The 22,077-nt window shown below is 33.5% G+C and overlaps 1 protein-coding gene across 1 annotated transcript; it reads left to right on the top strand.

Annotated features, from left to right (window-relative positions):
- The first annotated feature begins 4,119 nt into the window (after positions 1 to 4,119).
- Positions 4,120 to 11,741, top strand: LOC118196422 (uncharacterized). The gene has a single exon (XM_035367877.2). It carries the CDS (start codon positions 6,269 to 6,271, stop codon positions 7,454 to 7,456), a length of 1,188 nt encoding a protein of 395 aa, XP_035223768.1. The 5' UTR covers positions 4,120 to 6,268; the 3' UTR covers positions 7,457 to 11,741.
- The last annotated feature ends 10,336 nt before the right edge of the window (positions 11,742 to 22,077 follow it).

The following is a 22,077-nucleotide window of genomic DNA, read 5'->3' as shown; positions in this document are numbered from 1 at the left end:
GGGATGTAAGCTTTCTTCCGGGAGTGATGTTGATGAGGAAGTTGTTGGATCTTGCATTAGAAATGCTGGTTTGAGACGATCGATTCCAATCACTGATTGTTTGCCATTGCAGATGATGGTGAAATGTTTCGGTGTTCGTTTGACAACTTTGAATGGACCATCATATGAAGGTGTTAAAGTTGGCTTAATTGCATCGTTGCGCACGAATACGTGCGAAGATGTCTCAAGCGCAGGATGTACAAAATAGCTTGGCTGGTTATGCGAAGATGCTGGGGTTGGCGAGATATTGCTCATGGTCTCACGTAAACGTTGAAGGAATGTTGGAGGGTCGATAACTGGAGTAGATTCTGGGTGAAAGAATTCACCTGGCAGACGGAGGGTTGCACCATATAACATTTCAGCACAAGTGCTACCAATGTCTTCTTTGAATGCTGTGCGAAGACCAAGCAAGACTAGGGGTAAGGCTTCTGTCCAGTGTGTGCTACTGTGGCACTTCAGACCTTGTTTGAGAGATCGGTGAAAGCGTTCCACCATCCCATTTCCAGATGGATGGTATGGTGTTGTGCGAATATGGCGAATGCCAAGAAGAGAGGTGAGGGATGCGAACAAGTGACATTGAAATTGTCGGCCTTGGTCAGTAGTGATGGTGGTAGGCATGCCAAATCTTGAAAGCCACTGGGAGATGAATGCTCGAGCTACAGTTTCAGCAGATATATTTTCAATAGGAATGGCTTCAGGCCATCTTGTGTACCGATCAATACAAGTGAGGAGGTAAGTGTAACCATTTGAAGGAGGCAATGGGCCAACCAAGTCTAAGTGCACATGATCAAAGCGTCTTGCTGGAAGGTTAAATTGTTGAATGGGGCTGTGAGTGTGACGGGATACTTTACACCGTTGACATCTAATACATGAACGAGTCCATTCTGTGATGTCTTGATTCATTGCTGGCCAGACAAATCTGTCTGCGATCAGCTTTTTGATGGCACGGATTCCAGGATGTGCCAAATTGTGCAAGGCATTAAACACTTCACGTCTAAAATTGACTGGAATATAGGGACGTATTCTATTGTTCTTTATGTCACAGTAAATTTTAAGCGTTGGATCAATGTGCAGCGGTTGTAACTGAAGGGAGGTTTGTGGATTTGAGATTAGGTTCTTGAGTTCCTCATCATGCAATTGAGCTTTTGCAATTTCAGAGAAATCTGGGGTAGTGAGGTTGATATTGTTTACCCGAGACAAGGCATCAGCGACACAATTATCAGTACCAGAGACATATCTGATATCTGTACTAAACTGGGCGATGAAATCCAGATGTCGAAAACATGAGTCAGAGTTTTTCCTAAAAGCGAAGGTTAATGGTCGATGATCGGTGAAAATGATGAAGTCGTGTCCTTCCAAGTTGTGCCGGAAGTATTTAACAGCACAGTACACAGCAAGTAGCTCTCTGTCATATGTGCTGTATTTCCTTTCTGCAGTAGTGAGTTTTCTGGAAAAGAATGCCATTGGGGAAAGTCCTTTAGTGGTATGGGCTTGAAGCACTGCTCCTATGGCCGTGTCAGATGCATCTACCATTATAGAGAGCTGATCACTAGGTGAGTGATAAGAAAGTGTGGCTGCATTTGCCAGATCGTGTTTGCATTTCACGAATGCTGCAGATGCAGATTCAGTCCAAGGGACAGCTCGTTGATCGTTTTTTTTTTTTTTGCTATTCTTCAGAAACTCATGTAGGCAGGCTTGTGTTTTTGCGGCATTTGGCAGAAAGCGTCGGTAGAAATTTAACATTGCTAGAAAACGCTTCAGTTCAGAGATGGTTTTGGGCTGAGGTAGGCCGTTAATTGCTTTGACTCTTTCCGGTAAAGGTTTGACTCCGTTCTGGGTGATAAGACATCCAAGAAAGGAAACTGAGGGTTGACCAAGTACACATTTGGATGGATTTAGTTTTAATCCATGATCTTTAAGGCGATTGAAAATCTGACGCAGATGTTTAAAATGTTCTTCCGCATCTATAGATGCAACCAGGATATCATCAAAATATGGGATGCAGAAATCGAGACCAGACAGTACTTGGTGTATGAAACGCTGAAATGTTTGGCCAGCATTGCGAAGGCCAAATGGCATATATAAGTACTCAAAGAGACCAAATGGTGTAGTCACTGCGGTCTTGGGCACATCTTCAGCATGCACTGGGATCTGATGATATGCTCTGGCAAGATCGAGGGTAGAAAATATACTTGTTCCATGAAAAAGATGGGTACAGTCTTGGATATGTGGGACTGGATATCTGTCAGGGACTGTGACGGCATTAAGTCGACGATAATCTCCACAAGGCCGCCAGTCACCATTAGACTTTTTAACCATGTGAAGTGGACTGGCCCATGGACTTTTAGATGGGCGAATGGTTCCCTGTGCTAGCATGAATTCAAATTCTTTGCGAGCAGCTTTTAGCATCTCTGGAGAAAGACGACGAGGCTTGGAAAATACAGGTGGGCCATGTGTTTCAATGTGATGATACACTTCTGGCTGATGAGTATGCTGCCCTGATTTGGATGGGTTTAAAATGTCAGGGAATTCTGCTAATAACCGATGAAACCGTGTGCTGCCCGATAAAACACTTATGTTGGTAGGTACGTTTGATACGTGAGAAGCTTGGCCCTGTGATGTCAGCTGAGTTGTAGCATCAATTAAGCAATTATTCTTGACATCCACTAGAAGGTGGAAATGTGTCAAGAAGTCGACACCAATAATTGCTTGAGTTACATCAGCAATAATAAAAGGCCAGTTGAAAGTCCGGCGCAAGTTTAAATCAAGTGTCAATAGTTTGGTGCCGTAGGTTGCAATTTGGGTACCATTGGCTGCATACAGTACAAGTTTATTAAGTTGGTGAGCATTTGTTTTAGTTCTCGGGAGCACTGATATGTCAGCTCCAGTATCTACTAGAAAACATAACTGAGTTGAACGATCAGCCAGTACTATTCTGTCGATGTGGCGGACATTCTGTTGGCCAGCAGAAGACCGCCCATTTAGTTTCCCGCTTGTACAAAAGTGCATGGAGGGGCACACTTGCGAGCCGAAATTCATATGATAAAAACATATGCCACTTGTGGGTTCTTTATACTGCGTTCGAGTATTAAGACGAGATTGACTCCTGCTTCGGGCACGAAATTTATTACGTGGGCCCTGATTTGATCGATTGTATCTCCGTGAAGCATGAAGACTTGTAGAGAGTTCAGATACTTTTTTGGTCAATTCAGCCACTTGTTGTTCGAGGGATGAACTGGAAGGTGCAGCATTAGCAGCACTGACATAAGCTGGAGTAACAAGTTCATTAATTTTGTCAGCCATTGCTGCTAAACGGGTTAGATCTTCATTGGAAGCAGCAAGAATTATTTGTATGTTATTAGGGAGACGCGAAAGCCATAGTGACTTCAACAAGTCGTCACTAAAATGGCTTCCTGCCAGATCACGCATTCGTGACAGCAAGTATGAAGGTCGCTGATCTCCAAGTTCAAGTCCTTGTAGTAAAGTACGTATTTTTGAAGATTCACTTTCTGAATAGATTTCAATGAGCCGCTGTTTCAGTTTGGAGTATCTATCACAATCAGGTGGTTTGAGAATTAAGTCATGCACTGAATTCAGAATATCAGACTCAATTGCTACAACTACGTGGTTGAATTTTGTAGAATCCTCACTAATGCGAGCGATAGAAAATTGTGCTTCGATCTGAGCGAACCACAATGAAGGATTATTTTTCCAGAAAGGCGGTGGCTTCACCGCAACGCGTGTGATTTGTGGCTCTGGTGGAATATCGTCGGGCATACTGATAGATAATTTTCACTTTAATTAATAAACACTTAACAGCACAAATATTGTAGCAAGATGATACACTATTGATATTTTGCCATAACAATAAATATTTTAACCATGCATAAAAAATTTACGTAATGATACACACACAAATAATATTTTACCGAAATGCATTTGAAAAGAAACCCCTATTTGAGAAAAAATGATGCGTTAATTTTGTATTGCGCACGCACAAAATCACCACTTCACGCTGCTAAGGCACTTTCGAAGGAAAAAGGAAATCACTCCTGTAGCACATGGGAAAACAATTCACTACTTTCGAACACTGAGAAAAGAATTTTGCCGTAGCACGTTGCACAAAAGTTACTGATGTGGCACATTTAGCGAAAATCACTGTTGTAGCACATTTGTCGTTGAATGATCGAAGAATTATTGCACGACTGGCGAAGTCAGCGGAACGGAACAGATCACATTGATGATTTGCTGAAGCTCCTTGCGATGATATGCACGACTTTGAAAAAACACAAGCAATATATATCAATACATCTAGAAATAATTGAAGGGGTACGTTGTAGCATACGTTTAATGTCCATATTCGTTGTTATTTTTAGTCAGTTCTTCAGAATGCCTTGGATGCACGTGGCTTAGGGTCGTTGAAAATCCATTCTCAGTAGCGTGCTCAGTCAAAAGGTCACCACTTTTGGTGGTCGTGTGTGCTTAATGCATGATATAATTAAAGGAAATAAGAATAGACAATCTCCTATAACAAAAGAATATATTAAATACTAAATTACAATTTAAATTGCATTGCAGAGATCAACACAGAGCTCGGAACACAGTTCATGCTAGCGTCGCGTACCTTGTGTGTCGAGAAGTCTGAGTGAGTAAAGATGTCGCTTTGCTGCTCCGATTAAGAACTGGATTTTACACGTGGCGCCATCTCATGAATAGAAGTTGAAGTATCTGTCGGAACGCCACAGTTTTGGTAGTTCATCAGCTTCTATCACACTTCTTTATATTTTTAAACTTCTTAATTCACTTTCAGTTCTATTTGCCCATATAAGATAATTATCATCACTTAATTTTTCTATATCACTCAAATTTATCATATTATATGCCATACTTTCGAATTTATATTCACTAATTATAATACAAGCCTAATTTATCTCTTAGAGAAATTGGCGATTTTGTTAAGCATAAACAACATCAATGTTCTGTCTGAAAGTTTATTAACAGAGGAAGGCAACCACACACAGATCGTATTTTATTCTCGAGTGCACGGATCCGTGCTTTATACTCCGTGCTCGAGTGTCAAAATGTAGAAACACGCTCAGCTACCAAATGTTGGTTTTAAGATTGGCATATAAAAAACATTCTCAAAAGAATCATCCACTTCTAACAAAAACACATTATGGCAATATATAGAAAAAAAAAACTTTATTAAAGAAAATCAGTCATGAGAAATCTTACCTCATTCTACCAACCCATAACAACAACAAAAAAAAAAAAAAAAAAAAACTCTTTCTATTACATTTTTAACTCATTCTTTTTTACAATTTTATATCAATGTTGCCAAAATATTAAAACTTAAAATTATACTTTATAAACAAATGCTATCACATACCAGAAGCCGAATGAAAACATGTTCCTACATCTTCACACTCGAGAATAAAATACGATCTGTGTGTGGTCAATGTTTTATTTAAAAATATATATATATATATATATTAATTAGTGTTGTAAATATGTACTTATTGTTTTGTATAATTTATCTTACTGCTAATATCTTCAGTTATTTTACTTTTTATCTTTCGAAAATTGCTTATAATTTTCGAAGAGGGATAGGGTCTCAGGCACCCTGTCGCTACACCAAAATTTCTCCCGTGGAAACTTTTTATTAGCCTGTTATACACCTTCTGGGCAAAAAGACTTAATAAGTGCAAAACGATACGTCTTTCTAGTTAGTTTGTCCCGAAAATTTTAAAGCGTGTTCTTACGCAAAGCTTACGTGAGTAGAACTTGCATTTTGAACAATTGCGTGAGCAGATTTTTGTTGCAAATTAATGCAAAGGCCTTTTTTTTTTTACTGATTACGATATTTACAGGAACGAGAGAACTTGGAATGAGAAGTGTAAGATGGAAAGAATTAGAAATTTCTTCAAACTATTAAAAATATTGGCTAGCAACAATGGAAAAATCAAAATATAAAAATTGTCACGTCTTTTTTTGCATTTGTGTGATCGGTGCAAGAATTATTTTTGGTAAAATTTCTGTTAAACATTTCGTTTTGCATCCATTGTTAGATGTGTACTAAGTTATATAATATCAAGCTTGTGAGCCCATAATTATCTGTAAAGAGCAGAAGTTTCATGTTCTAGGAAGTATGTTACAAATCGTTTGAAACCAAAAACAAAAAATATATATATGTTTTAAAAGAGCATATGCATACTGATAAAGGAGAGAAATGTTATGTATGCGAAGCATGTACAAGTCATTTAATCAAAAAAGTAGCTTAAGACAGCATATGATTATTCACACAGGAGAGAAACCTCATCAATGTGAAGTATGCAAGAAGTCATTTAGTCAAAAAAATGGTTTAAACAGGCATATCCTTATTCACACAGGAGAGAAACCTCATGAGTGTGAAGTATGCAAGAAATCATTTAGTCGAAAAAGTAGTCTAAACGGGCACATGCTCATTCATACTGGAGAGAAACCTCATGTGTGTGAATTATGTAAGACGTTATTTAGTCTAAAAACTACTTTAAACCAGCATATGCTTATTCACACAGGAGAGAAATCTCATGTATGTGATATATGTAAAAAGTCATTTACTCAGAAAAGTAGTTTAAAACGGCATATGTTTATTCACACTGGAGAGAAACCCCATGAGTGTGAAGTATGTAAGAAGTCATTTAGTCTAAAAACGAGTTTAAGCAAGCATGTGCTTATTCATACCAAAGAGAAAATTCATATGTGCGAATTATGTAACAAGTTATTTAGTCGAAAAAGTATTTTAAACCAGCATATGCGTATTCACACAGGAGAGAAGCCTCATGTATGCGAAATATGTAAAAAATCATATAATCAGAAAAATAGTTTAAAAGAGCATATGCGTATTCACACAGGAGAGAAACCTTGTATGTGCGAAGTATGCAAGATGTTATTTAGTCGAAAAAGTGTTTTAAACCGACATATGCTTATTCATACAGGAGAGAAATTTCATGAATGTGAAATATGTAAAAAATCATATCGTCAGAAAAGTAGTTTAAACGAGCATATGCGTATTCACACAGAAGAGAAACTTTATGTGTGTGAAGTATGTAAAAAGCCATTTATTCAAAATCGGGCTTTGGAAGAGCATATGCGTATTCACACAGGAGAGAAACCCTATGTGTGCGAAATATGTAAATGGCCATTTAGTCGTAAAAGCAGCTTAAACAAGCATATGGTTTTCCATAGAGAAGAGAATCCTTATATGTGTGAAATATGTAAAAAATCATTTAGTCGTAAGTCTAATTTAAATGAGCATATGCATATTCACACAGGAGAGAAACCTAATGTGTGTAAAGTATGTCAAAAGTCATATAGTCATAAAGCTAGTTTGAACAAGCATATGCATATTCACCTAGTAAAGAACACTTGTGTATAAAATTAATACTAAAGCATGATCTCAGGCAGTACATATCTGTGAGGTCAATGGTCATATGGTTTAGTTGCACCATATGGCAGAATTTAGAAGTAGCAAAATGCTTAGAGTTTAGAGAAGCATTCATTGGCTGAATTGTGCTGGATTGCATCAAGCCTACTGCTGATCATTGTCTGGTTTGTAACCGGCTATTAAATAAATAAATAAACTAATTCTCTATTCTACAAGAGGGGAAAAAAAAAAACCTCAGAAGCTGATTTAAAAGATTTAGACTATTTCTCTTATTCAGAATCAGACTGGATTTTACATTTCTTCCACCTCCCCAATTCCAAATTGTTTTATAGCATCATAACTTTGCTAATAGAATTTTTCTTTTTTTTAACCTTCTTTCAAAGTGAACTTTGGTACACTTCTGTTACCAGGACCGGTTTCAGAAATGTATGTATGCATGGAACTGTTCACGTATGTATGTGTATGTATACAGACATTCGTACAAGTATACATGCCTACATACATTTCTGAATCCGATCCTGATAACAGAAGAGTACCTAAACTTCCAATTTAGTTGTATCTTGTATTAAGTGAATATCCATATATGAGCATATCAGTTATGTACACAGTGATCTAAGTTTAAAAAGCAGTTTCAGACTGTGCTGTCAAAGCCGCCGGTAAAATCTCCATCTTGTATTATTTCAAGGAAAACCAGAGCTACTTGAGCAAAAAAGGTTTTTCCTTTCTCGTGCCTGGGTTTTCAAGAAATTCTTGCATAATAGTCAGTGTTCTTTTTTCTTCTCATATGTGTTCAATGTTTGTGTCTGTCACCTACTAAAATGCAATATGCGAATCATATGCATGTTGTTACTTTGAAATACTTCTAACACTGAAATTCTAAAGCATGATTAAATATTTCATCTTGTATGTGTGCAGTAATTTGCATGTGCTTTGTGTTAAACTTGTTTCTGAATTTAATGCAAATACTGATCATAGTTCTGCCATTAGTAACTGAAATGTTTTTCTCATGCCCGTTATAAAATAACGTATTGTGTATTTCCATTCATGGTCAACAAATACTGAAGACTGATTATGTAGCTGCAGTATCAAATGAGCATGTAACATTCACAAAACCAGTATGGAGTTGCTCATATTGTATGGGAAAAGAGAAATGATGTTTCAGTTATTTTCAGTTGAATATTAGACGTACAGGTATTTGGACGAATCAAGTAGAGCAGCCTCATTTGTGCAAAGTATATAAGAAGACATTCGGGAAAATGAATCATTTAGGCAATGTCTTCCCATTCTAGGTAAGAAATTGATGTATATTAGATATTTATTTAAAATATTTCCTCCACCCACCCCTATTCAATGGTAAAAGAAATTTAATTTTTAACTTGGAAGGATGCACTTTATAAGCATGAAGACGTGTGGCAGAAGAATGTCTTGGTTTAAACTTGCATTTCATGTTTGATTTTTCAAGCATTATGGGAAACTGAAACCTAGAAATTTTTCCACTATGGTTCCTATGGCAAATTAAATTTCGGTATAACTATGGTGTTGAATAGAAACTAGCCAGATTTAGTATTTTGTATAAACCTTAGAATTAGGCCTGAAAGATTTTTGTAAAACAGAACCGTTATAGAAATAACTGGGCTTTCTTTACCTGCAATGTAGCCACTTTTTCAAAATTACTAACCTAGACATTTTAAAAGTAGAATGTTATAAAAATTTCCATTTTTTTTAATAATGCTTGTATCAGAATAGTGAATTAATTAACTATTAAACAGATTTGCATTTATTTAATAGTTGATTCAATATAAATATATTTTTTATTTAAGTAAACATATAACACAATACATTAAATAATACAATAATCATGTGCAGCAAAAAATAATTTGAAGCAGTCTATTATCAATATTAAGTGTGCTAGTAATACTTAGAAGTTAGACCAGTAATACATACTGACATTTATAATGTAAAATACCTAAGAAGTTTCTCAATTTCTATGAAAACTATACAAATTAATAGTAATTTGAAATCTAAAACAGCATGGTGGCAGTAGCGCTTGCCAGAATAAAAATATTTTATGGCATTCACTGCAGTAAGATTGCTGTATTCTAATCAGTTTATTTTATTTAATAAATCGTATTTTTTAATTCTAACCATAAATGTTTTTTTATAAATTCTTTAACATATGGTCTTAAGATCGAAATAGATAAAAATTGACGCATTTAATTGAAGAATTCTAAAATTTTGTTAGTGTAAAGATTTTAGTATAAATGTATGTATGAGTGTATACACACCCATACATACATATGTAACGTACATTTCTGAATCCAGTCATGATAACAGAAAAGTACTAAAATGTTGAGTATTTTTTTAAGTGAGGCATATTATGTTGTATCTTGCAGAAAGCTAAGTCTGAAATTTTGAGGAAGATAACCAAAACTGCAGTTTGCAGTTCAATGCTATGCTAAAACACTAAAGTCTCATAGGAGGGATTATAATCTGCAGTCAGAGTGGGAAAAAATTCCAGAGAAGCAGAAACCTGTCTGGGAAGTGCTACATGCATATCAAGGGTATCGCATAAATAATTTTTGGCCGTGGGTGGCCATATAAATATTTTTTGGCAATAATATGCTGGATCAGTACTTTGTTGTGGGTTTTATTGGGGTTATGAAGTATCAGAAAGTTCCAAGCATGCAGTAGAACACAGATTTAGTTTAGTTGCAACCACCACGACCATGAGGATAAACATGTATACACCCATTAAGCAGATTTACTCATAAAATACGGTGGGTGGATATGGATCATGCAGTAGGGATGTTTTTCGTTATTTTTTTATTTTCAACTGTGTTCAAAAGCTTAAGTCGGCAACTGTTAAGTAATCTAAGATAGTATGCTGATCATCATTGGTAGTTTTCATCATCTGTTTGATACATTGTGCTTAATTTTGTGTATTTATTTTTTTATTTATATTTTTTTTACATATTGGAAAAAATATGAATGTTTTCCAAACTTAATTTTGCTGTATGTACATAATTTGATGATAAAGTGCAATAAATAAACTATTATTGTATAATATTGTTTTAATTATTTATTGTATAATTTTTATTATATTATAGTTACAATGAATTTTAATATAATAATTATAATTTATAATAATTTTTTGATAAGTAATTGTTATATATTTTCCTACTATTCTGTTAACAGGACTAGATTCAGAAATGTACGAATGTATGTGCATATATGTATGCATGTATACAGACACATATATGCATCCATACTTATATACATGCATATATAAACACATATGTTCATACATACATGGATTTCTGAACCCAATCCCAATAACAGAAGAGTACTCTCTCTATATATATATATAATAATTATTATAGTATTATAATTATTTATGATTAAAAATTATTATATTAGAATTCATTGTTTAAAATGCATGTATCTTTTTTTTTTTTTTTTTTTTTTTTTTTTTTTTTTTTTGTCGTCTTCGAGCTAAAATGTATGTAAATTAAAACACATGGAAAAGAAGAAATTTCTTAACAAGTATACAAGATTAAATTATTATTGTTATTTAATTTATTGTAATAAGTAATTACTGTACTTCTTTTGAATTTATATATGCTAAAATCTAATGCATTATAGTACATTTTGGTATGGTAGATAAAGTTTAAATTCTAGTATAAAAGGTCATAATATTAGCAAATGTCACTTTAAATTAACTAGGATCAGGAGAGATCCTGCTCACATGGGATGAAAACATGCTGACCATTTTATCTAACTACAAAAAGAACTCATATGGTAAAAAATGTAATTCCATTATTGCTAGTGATCTTATTTTTAAAAGTAAGCAATGAAATATGCAATGTTTATATAAAATTCGAAAATGTAAAATGTTTGTGAAATGTCTAAATGTATGTAATCAACTTGCTTTCTACCTACAGAAAATAGTTTTTGTTCTATCATTGCCAAAAATTACTTGTAACTGATGAGAATGCAAACAACTGGAAGAAACTAATAAAATATGAAAAATTACAATATTAATATATTTTTTAATTCAGTACTATTTTATTAAATGAATTTAATAAACAAAAAATGCTTCTTTTAATTTATATGTATGAAAAAGTAATTTTAAGAATTTAAACAGCATAAAATTCTTCTAATGGAAAAAGAAAATTTGCTTAATTTTCTTCCTTAAACTACTTACTTATTTTTCATTGAAATAAATTACACATTAAAGTGACGTAAAAATATTTATTCTGGAAAAATGAATTCAAAGCTAATAAAAAAATATTTTATATTTATTTACCTTCTTTTATGAATTTTTCTTTTGGACTCGTAGATCCATATCCATGGTTTCGAGTGACCTGGGGGAACAGATTTCTGAAAGTTTCATAAATAACCTGTTGCAAAATACAGTCAAAATGAAAGCAATCCATACTATAGACAAATTACATAAGTTCAAATGCATTCAATATTGTTTTGCTATGTATCTGTGCAATCGTTTAAAGCTGATGCAACCAATAAATGTTCGCTGTAGTATAGTTCGACTGTCTCAAGTGCAATCCTGGTTGACATTCTGCCAAAACACATAGATTCGTCCGAAAGGGACGGTATTAATTGCTGCGACGTGAAAGGTCTTCTCTTCTCCGGAAAGAGCTATGCTGGAGGGAAAGAAAGTCCCCATCCTTCCACCCTATTTTGAGAATAATTCGGTCCGAATGGCGCATGTGTGTTTGAGCTCATGGTCGCGGATGAGGCGGTCGAACTATACCATATCTTTATTCTGACCTTACCGGAAACTTCTCAAACTCTGAGCTTACTAACATGAAAAATGAATATTATCCTCACTTGGATTCGAACCAATGGGTCTTTCACTTTGTTAATTATGTGCGCTAATCTGTTACACCACAACAGCATCTATGGAAGAATGCATGCATTTACATTACTTTACATGTCAGTTAATAACAAGGACTGATACATTGTTCTGTACAGAATATTTTAGTATTACATTATTTAATACTGACACTGTCTTGCTTATATAATTTATCAATTAAACATAACTGTAATTATACATATTACAGCAATAACCTCTTTTATACAATACTTGCCATTATCTACAGTAAATGTGGGAACATTTTGCTCATAGATGTAAGAGCATGACTGTATTTGAATCGCAACATATCGTCTCTTACAATGCTGTTTTACTTTTTTGAAGATGGCAGATTTATTATTGAAAATTACTAAAAATCTGGCTTATTAGTAATCGACTGAAGCTACGAAGCACTGCTAATTCAATGCAAAATCTACTTCTGGTAATGAACTGTTTAATTTTTATGAGGGTACCTTCAAATGTAATGAAACAGAAACCAATTTTTATAAAAATTCTTTCACAAAATCATGCATTGTCATATGCAAATAGATCTAATGAACTTTGTCTTAATTACATTCTTTTGAAATATTTTTATTACAGTCAAATTTCGATAATGTATTACTTTTGGATTAAAGATACAGTAGTATCTAAAGTTCAGTAAATCTATTTAAATTGATCTTTTAAGATTTCAGGTGCTTGGGATTGCCTCTAACTAAGCTAAGCTGCACAAATAACAAGCTACAACAGACTATTTTCTAATCTTTGTTTTGCATTTTATTAAAAGGATGTTGTATGCTGATATCATATCTCAGTATTACAATTAAAACATTGAAAATGAAGCAGATGAAAAAATTGCAATGTTTAATCTCTAATAAGTGTAAGAAATGTGCAAGTAGAAAATTAATACTTTTACAGATAATAAGAATTCTTAATATTTTAAAGCATATTTTAATATGCAAATTTATACTAAATGTGGGAAAATTAATTTTATAAGTGGGTCAAAGTAACTGTTTATTACATGTATGAGCTTATTAAGTTTTTGACTCTAAAAAACTCGTTTATATCTTTTATGAAACACAAAATGCACCTTTTATTTCTGTGTTTATTATTTCTTGTGCATATTTCTCTAAATGTAGAAATCTTAATGTCCTGCTGCATCTAATGCAGTGTTTCCCAATCTTTTTTGTGCCATGCCCCACCTAATCCTCTCTAAAATTCTTAAGCTCCCCCTAGCATATACATAATTTTTAATATTTAAAAATTAATTGAAATGTTCACAAAAGAAACTTGAATGATAGCTTTTAGGAAGAAATGGCTACGAAATTTTCTAAGCAAACACGATAAGGGAACTTTTAAAACATGGAGAACAGAAATTCAAGAACAAACTCATTTTAGTGGAAGTTTTTTTTTTTTTACTATTATGTTAAGTATTAGTAATTTTTATTATTTAAATTTAGCGAGTTCTTTGCACTTGATACTTGCTACAAAGAAATTTTATGTCAGGTTCCAATTTAGATAACTTGAGTCTCAAGTCTCCCGGTTTCATTATCCAACCAATTTTTTTTTTTTTTTTTTTTTTTTTTTTTTTTTTAGCAGCAAATCATTTATGGCACTAAATCCGCATTCAGCAAAATATGAAGATGGAAATGGTAACAATAGTTCTTTTGCAAATTTAGTTGCACTTGGATGTCTGATTCTGATTTCCTCACAAAGCTATGCCATCGTTCCTTTTATATTAAATAAAGTTTTAATTGACTCATCATTTTGCATTTCTGCGAGTTCTTCTTTTTACTGCATATTTGAAAGATCAGCCAAAATGCACTAACATTGGCTGCATCATCCAAGTTGGGAAATCAATTTGTTTTAAGTTACAAAATCTTTTAAATCAGCGGATAAAATTTTCAAATGATCGCCAATATCAAATATAGCGGTATCAATAACAAGTATAGTGGTAGTCGCGTCACATTTTTGGAGCCAATGAAACATTTCAAAATTTTTGTGGTAAATAGTATATGCCTGAAATACATAATTCAACAAAGATAATGAAACCAAATATCTTCCTTTTGCATCAACATAAGTTTTATTTGCTCTTTGAAGTTGTTTATTTGATATATTTAATTTTCCGGCTAAATAACTCGCAATATAATAAGATATCGGCTAAATAAGTCCCAATTGCCTTGTTATCATCCGTTGATGGATTTTTCATTTCAGGTTTGTCGTTTAAAAAATAACTAAGAGTATCAAATAGTTCCATAAATCTTTCCAAGCAGTTCCCTTTCGACAGCCTTCTAACATTAGTGTGAAGTACAAGTCTCATATAGTCTTCATTTTGTTCTTCATAAACTAACTTGAAAATATGTTCACATTTGGCCCTAGCTTTAATAGCATTAAAACACTTTATAACTGAATTTAGTACTTCATTTAGAACAGGCGAACTGTTTTTAGCTACCAGGTTTTTTTCTATGAATAACACAATGCACAAGAAGCATTTCTAGATTCTCATCTTTTATCAATTTTAAGAAACCCTTTCTCTTATTCCGTGCTTTATTTTATATTTCAACCATCATATTAGGAGCAACATCTGCAGTACAAGATGTATTATATTTTTTATTGGCATATTTTTTATATCTAAGTAATTTTTTGCTTACTATAAATATCTTTCGAGGGAATGGTGCTTTCTAATGATTTACAGAAGAACATTTCTTCGGTAAAATCCCCTTTATGAATATATCTTACATAAGTTACAAGTACGGCCTCACTGTCTCTCAAAGTTGGTTCATCCATTTGCACCGAAAATTTTCTTGTTTTCAGCTTTTCAACAAGTTGTTTTCAATATCTTCACTCATTTCATCTTTCTTCTGCAAACAGTATTGTTATTTAGTAGCATAGCTTTAACGTCTTTGTCATCTTTTTCTAGAACAGTTTTAAATGCTGATATTGATGGTTTGATTAAATTCTCCGCTATAGTACGGCTTTTCCCAGATTAAGTGATGAGTAATGAAATTTGATAAATAGCCTCAAAAGCACGATTAACAGTTGCATTATGAGCAGTAAATAGAGACTTTAATATTACTCTTTTTTCAAAATTTTTCCTTAAAGTGTGAAAATAATTCCAATCTGAATTAATATCAGCAATATGTTTCACCTTTAAATGTGCCTCAAGACGACCTAGTTTCATTGATTCATTGGTCAGGCACTATTGGCATAAAAGGCAGAAGACAGAAGTTGACCGTTTATGCACTGAGTATGAAACCAAATTTTAAATATGGCTCCAAATACCGACGAATTTTTTTTTTTTTTTTTTTTCTTGCTTGCACACCTCATTTCACTAAGGGCTGAAAGAAATCAATGGAAAAAAAGCTGAAAGCAGCTGCTGTTGCCATTCAAGGAAAAAATAATATACCGGTTGCCATTTCTACAGTAAAAAATCAAATAAATTCGTTGGCTGAAATGTGCGAGAAACGTCTGGAAAGCATAATGTGTCAGTTATTTAAATGCCTTTTAAAATGCCAATTTTAAAAGCATTTAATTGTCCATGTCTATAGCGAGAATTCTTTATAAAATATTTAAAGTGCACCGCAATTAAAAAACTTTTTTATGTATACATTACTTATATTTTTCTTTATTTTGGGGAATAAAAAATGAAATTTCGAAAAATTTTGACTTCAGGAAGCATATTTAGAAATTTGAACGTTCTTTGTTCCCTTAAACTCTGGACAAGTCCATTTTCGAATTGCCCCCTTGTGGGGCGTGGGCCCCACGTTGGGAAACACTGATCTAATGTATTAGTATACATAGATAATGCAACTGTTATTTCATTGATTGAAAATTGAGATTTATAGGTATTTTTCTAGACTCAGACATAAATAATTTGTAAATATGCATACAGCTAATTATTATAAGTCATTATTAATATAAATATTATTATTATAATTGCTGCTCATAACGTTTAAATTTATACGAAAAGGAATTCTTTTAGTATAATGGTGCATTAATTTCAGTTTGTCTAATACAGGGTATGGACTACTTACAATTTTTTCAAGGTGTTCCAGTCCACCCATTGCGGTAGGTGCAGTGCTTAAATTTCGCTGGAGCCCGGCTCCGGTTTTTCTGAATTCTTAAGATAAATTAGCGCAATGGAGTTCTAAATAAGATGAGCTCCTGTACTTCTTTTTATAAAACTGAGCCACAATTTCAAGGAAAAAAAATTAGAATTCCTAACCTTTTAGTTTAACAATAAGCAGAACTTGCAATACTCTATTTCCCAAGAAATACGAGAACATGAGACGTTCCTGTAAATTCCCTCACTCACGTGCAGAAACCTTTCCCTTTAAGAAGGGCAATAAATTTGGGGGAGTTTGTTTAGGAACGCATACATTTCTCGCCATGCCATCGTATCTAGTGTATTGTTATCGATGGTTACTGTTAGTTATCCTCGCAGGAAGGAAAATTTGTGTTCTTAAATGTACGTTAAGTGACAGCGAGTACAGTAAGCGTGAAATACTGAGATAAACTGCTCAAGCAGTCCTATACATCGTCTTCCCAGAGTATCCACTAATGTAACCAAATACCGGGGAGCGAAAAGCATAACAAGCAACTTTACATTCATCCTTAGGAGTCAGATTCAGAACTAATTTTACCCCTGACACACATTCGCTGGATGGCTATAATTATATCAGCAAAGAGGTATGGTCAAAGAGAACGTTCTCTCTCACCAACATTCCCCTCATTTTTTGTTTCCGTCCACTCATACCCTCACACCCTCATTCAGCTTCGCCCTCTTTTTAGCATTATCTGAATTTTCATCAGCTATATTTTAAGTATATTTAATTTTTGAGATGATAAAGAACTTTCCCCCCCCCCCCAATGATCAGAGCTTAAATTGCGCAATAGCCCACCGGATTCCCGCTCCGATGATTCGTAGTTTTTGTAATAAATCAGTTCTAGCCGGAGCACACCGGAGTCTTAAATAAGAAGGTTGTGGCACTTCTTTTATGTAATTGAATAACAATTTCAGTAGAAACTTTATCTCAAAAATTTTATTTTTAGCAATAAAATTATATTAAAAATTACTTATTAAATTTTAATTTATCTCTTTACATTTAATATAATTTTAATTATTTGACTATATAATAATTATTGATTAAATAAAAATTTATAAACTTTAATTAAATAGCTATTAATATTTTTTAATAATTAACTGTTTAATTTTAAAATTGTTAATGAGTTTATTAGTCATTTTATTTATTTCTTTACTCTTGTTCCTCTTTGCTGATGGTCTTCCATAGGGCTCCGGCACTTCTAATTTTAGAAATTAAGCCCTGGGCACGCCATGAAATCATGACCAGTTTCCAGCCTAAAAGTATCCATAGCTGTTCCCCGTGATGTGTATGATAATTTCCTTTTCAGTTGTTGGTCAATAAGCCACACGTCATTAAATTCATCTCTCCACTTTTGTTTCAAAAGTTTACGAATGTATAGTTTTGCAGAATGGTAAGAACAATTTGTAGATATCCTTTCAATCATTTTTGTACACTTTTTTTTTGCCTGATCATTACCATAGAGACCACAATGACTGGATATTCATTGTAGTACAGTTTCTTTACCCTCTTTATAGTCTCAAAGAACAAAATTTTTAAAGTGTCTTGAGATGTTGAATTTTTCAAAGTACGCTGAATCTACCATGATATTTTTCCAAATCTCTAAAAGGTTTCAGAAAAGCCTGAAAATTCCCAGTTTCTAGTTAAAAGTCTGATCTAAGTTTCATAACCTTTAGCTGGAATCCAACTTCGGTTATACCTTCCTTTGGTCATTTCTATAACAATTCAAAAAAGTGGATTTAGCCTGCTGCTGGGCTAAATCCCAATTTAGCCCTGCAGCGGGTGAGCAGTAAAAGCCGTTGAATGCTGGTAGTTCGGTCAGGGCTTCGGGTCCCAGAGAACAGGCTAACTAAATGGGTGTTTTCCCTATGTGTAATGTGGTTAGGAGCCAGTTTCCTTTAGAAAGACCTCTACGGGTCATCCCTCCCTTTCCGCTGTAATGCCTAAGGGGCAGAGAACTTAATAAATAAAATCTCAATTTAAAGAAAATAAAAAAGTTTATTAAAAAAAAACTGTGGATATGCATGAAGCTAATGATGATTGAATGATATCATAATTTTTATGTTAATTTCTCAGATTATTAGTGTTTATATTATACATCAGTTTTTAATTAGATTGAATATAAATTTGATTTGCTAATTCTCGATTCTAAAAATCTTATTTTAAAAAAATAATTTTTTAAATTACTTTTGTTTATTTTTATAATTTTTTAGCCTTAGTCCTGAAGGACTATTAATTTCGTTTCAGCATTTTGCTTCGAAAACTTTAAATGTCCGTTTCACTTTTCAAATTGTTGCCACCAAATATAACCACCCTGTGGTATGTTCAAAGAATTTAAATAACGAAAAATCTGCATGAATGTATGTATGTTTCTGGCATTGTGATAAAACAACAGTACCTAGAGCCGTCCAATTTTGAATAACGTAATTCTCCACCAAATATGGCCATCTAGAAGCCATAATTTGGAATTTTTTTATCATCGATTTCATATTTTGTAACAATTCAACGAATTTTTGATTAACAATTTCAACGATTTCAAAGCGAGCAATGGCAATACTGTACGGAAAATAAAACATTTTTATCTCCAGCATGCGAAACTGTGTATCGGAAATTCTAAAGATATGCTCACTTTAAATTATTTTGCGATATGGCTGTTGAAGTTAATTTTATGGTTTATGGGTAAAGAACATGATATTTAATAAATAAATGTAACAGACAAAACGCTGAAAAACGCCTCCTTGGGTGTAAAGTAAAATCTGAAAATTTTGAGATTTTTTTTAATATTTATATTCAGTTTCTGAATTATGTGAACTACTTTTTTGTGGTACAAACACAACTGTGAGATGGATTTATTAAAAATAAAATTGAGAAATTGTTTTAATTTCGTTAGTCTTCAATTTTAAATTAAATGTCTAGAATTTCGTTCTTCTATAGAACCTACTCAGCTACAGAATTTCTTAATTAATTCAAAATTGCGATCAAAGGAATTAAGATTCATTCGACAGCAAACAAAAAAAAAAACAAGAAAATTTCCATTATTAATTGTTGACTATTTTGCTGGCATTTAAATTATCTTCTTTACTTTAAACTTTCTTGAAGCGAAGTCTCTCAAATGCAGAATTTATTCAAAATTAACGTTATTTTTAGTGATGCATCTAATTTAATTTAATTTAATTTACCCAAATATTTAAATATCTGTGTTTTATAATAGTAAATAAAATTAGAATTTTCTTTCACATTTGCTTCTTAACCAACTTAGATATCATTTTCTAAAATGCTTACTGCACAGGATCTCTGTATAGTTACTGGTATAATAGATTTGTCGCATAATTGATGGTATAATGCACTTCAATTTTCTTAACAGTATTTTACATTTAATAGGATTCATTTTCAATATTCCGATTAAAACAATGGGGCCCGTAACATTAACTTTCTTACTAAATGATTTGGTCAAACCAAAAAAATAAGATAAGTTTTTGTACTGTCATCCTTTCCCCGACCAGCGGAATTAATTAACTTTTTTAAAAAAAATGTCTGAAAGCTTTCAGATTTTATGTTTCCTCCAAATGTGCATCTTGTTCATTTACAGACACATACACCTTTTGAGAGCATTTGGGGTAATGCCACTTTGGGCTAAAAATATTTAAAAAAACCATATATTTAGAATTTCCGATAGACAGTCTCGCACGTTGGGGATAAAATTGTTTCATTCCCTAAATGTTGCCACTGCTTGCTTTGACAGAGGTGAATTTTTTAATCCAAAATTCGCTCAAATTTTACAAATATGAAATAGACAATAAAACAAATTTGGGCTTCCAGGTGTTCATGTTCAGATGGAGGACTATGTTATTCAAAATTGGATGATTCTAGGTACTGCTGCTTTTTCCCGTTGCAAGAAATCTACATACAATGAAGCAGATCCTTTATTATCTGATTTCTTTAAATAACAAGACGATCATAGAGGATGTTTTTCAATGAATGGTGCGATGTTAAAAATTACTATTAAATCGAAGTATTATCTGACCCTTGTAAAATTTCCACCGTAAGCATTAGAAACTGTCCATGTTTCTCATGCACTACCTGCTATTTGCTTGTCATGCTTACTGCACAGCCGCAGTATCAATTTGGGAGATGGCGTAGCAGCATCAAAAGGGTTTCTGTGTGCTCCATTTTGAGAGCCCAGGTCCGTGGTTGCATATTTTCTGTGCAGTGTCCTGCGGGAAAGTGTACTGCTCATTTTTCTTTGAACAAGAAACTTTGATCCGTGACTCATTGCTAGACATGTTGGAAACCTGGTTGTTACCCTAGCTGAACACCAGTTATGATGATTACATTTTGCAACTGCACGGCGTTTCGCCCCATTTTCACGGAAATGCAAGAGAGCTTCTTAATCGTGTTCTTCACCAACGCTAAACTGAACATGCTTGAACAGCAAACAGCCTTCTCCCCGGGTCACCCTGTTTGTCTATAGTGTAACCAAGGGTGCATATATTGAATGATTGTTGTTGTTACATTTTTTGTTTCCTTTACGTACGTACGGGTTTGTGGATTTAGGGTGAATAAAGACGACACTTGATGAAGTATCAAAATACAATTTATTAGCGATAAATTATTCAAGACAGCTCCAAAATAACGTTTACAGTCGTTGAAGAACTACTATAAAACACGCTGAAAAGATCAGCGACACAGCAGAGTAAAAGATCACCTTTACTTATTAAATAAGATGCTCTTCGCACTTAAACCATAACATTCAATTCCACTGCAATATCGCAAAATATTTAAAAGAGCATATCTTTAGAATTTCTGATACACAGTCTCGCACGTTGAAGTTAATCCCCCCCCGAACAGTGTTGCCATTGCTCACTTTGCAATCATTGAGTTTCTTAATCAAAAATTCTTTAATGTTTGACAAAGTATGAAACAGATAATAAAGCAAATTTCAAATTTGGGCTTCGAGATGCCCATATTCAAATGGAGAACTATATTAATCAAAATTTGATGTCTATAGGTACCGTTGTTTTTTCACAGTACGAGAAACATGCATACCTTCACGGAGATCCTTCATTATTTGATTTCTTGAAATATAATGCAGGGCTATTGGGTGGCAACAATTTGAAAAGTGAACCGACAGAGAGAGCCAACACAAAATGCCAAAACGAAATTAATAGCCTTTCTGGGCAAATTGTCCCTCTGGACTAATTAACCAAGATTTGCAACTTAAAAAAGAAATAAAACATAATATTCACCAGCTCTTACTGAGGCATGGGGACATTCTACAAATTATCCACGCAGAACAATTCATAGAACACTATATGAAAAATATTTAACTCTAGATAAATGGAGATACAATGAGACCCTCGATGAAGCGAGTGTTTACCTAAATGACGGGAAAAAAATGGTCTTTTTATTACCGAAACAGAAGAGGAAAATGTATAAACCTGGCTCCATCGGTGTTTTCTTTACTTTATCCCAATGAATTTCAAAAGAATGAAATTTTGAGACAAAGCAACAAGTCATATTTCAGAAAGAGTGCTGCATTCTTTGAAAAAGGCAAAACTGACACAGGTATTGCATACTCACCTTACATATACTATAACCCTGACATTTCACAGAGTGACTGTTTTGCTTTTGGTTTCTTGAAA

This window comes from Stegodyphus dumicola, chromosome 4 (assembly GCF_044657685.1).
Source record: "Stegodyphus dumicola isolate Sdum_Otavi_A_Nest chromosome 4, ASM4465768v1".
Taxonomy (NCBI): Eukaryota; Metazoa; Arthropoda; class Arachnida; order Araneae; family Eresidae; genus Stegodyphus; species Stegodyphus dumicola.
The sequence above is the reverse complement of the archived record's forward strand: the minus strand, read 5'-3'. Positions and strand labels throughout refer to the sequence as shown.

Coding starts and splice junctions, on each gene's coding strand:
- LOC118196422 (XM_035367877.2), top strand. CDS start 6,269: ATGTTATGTATGCGAAGCATGTACAAGTCATTTAATCAAAAAAGTAGC.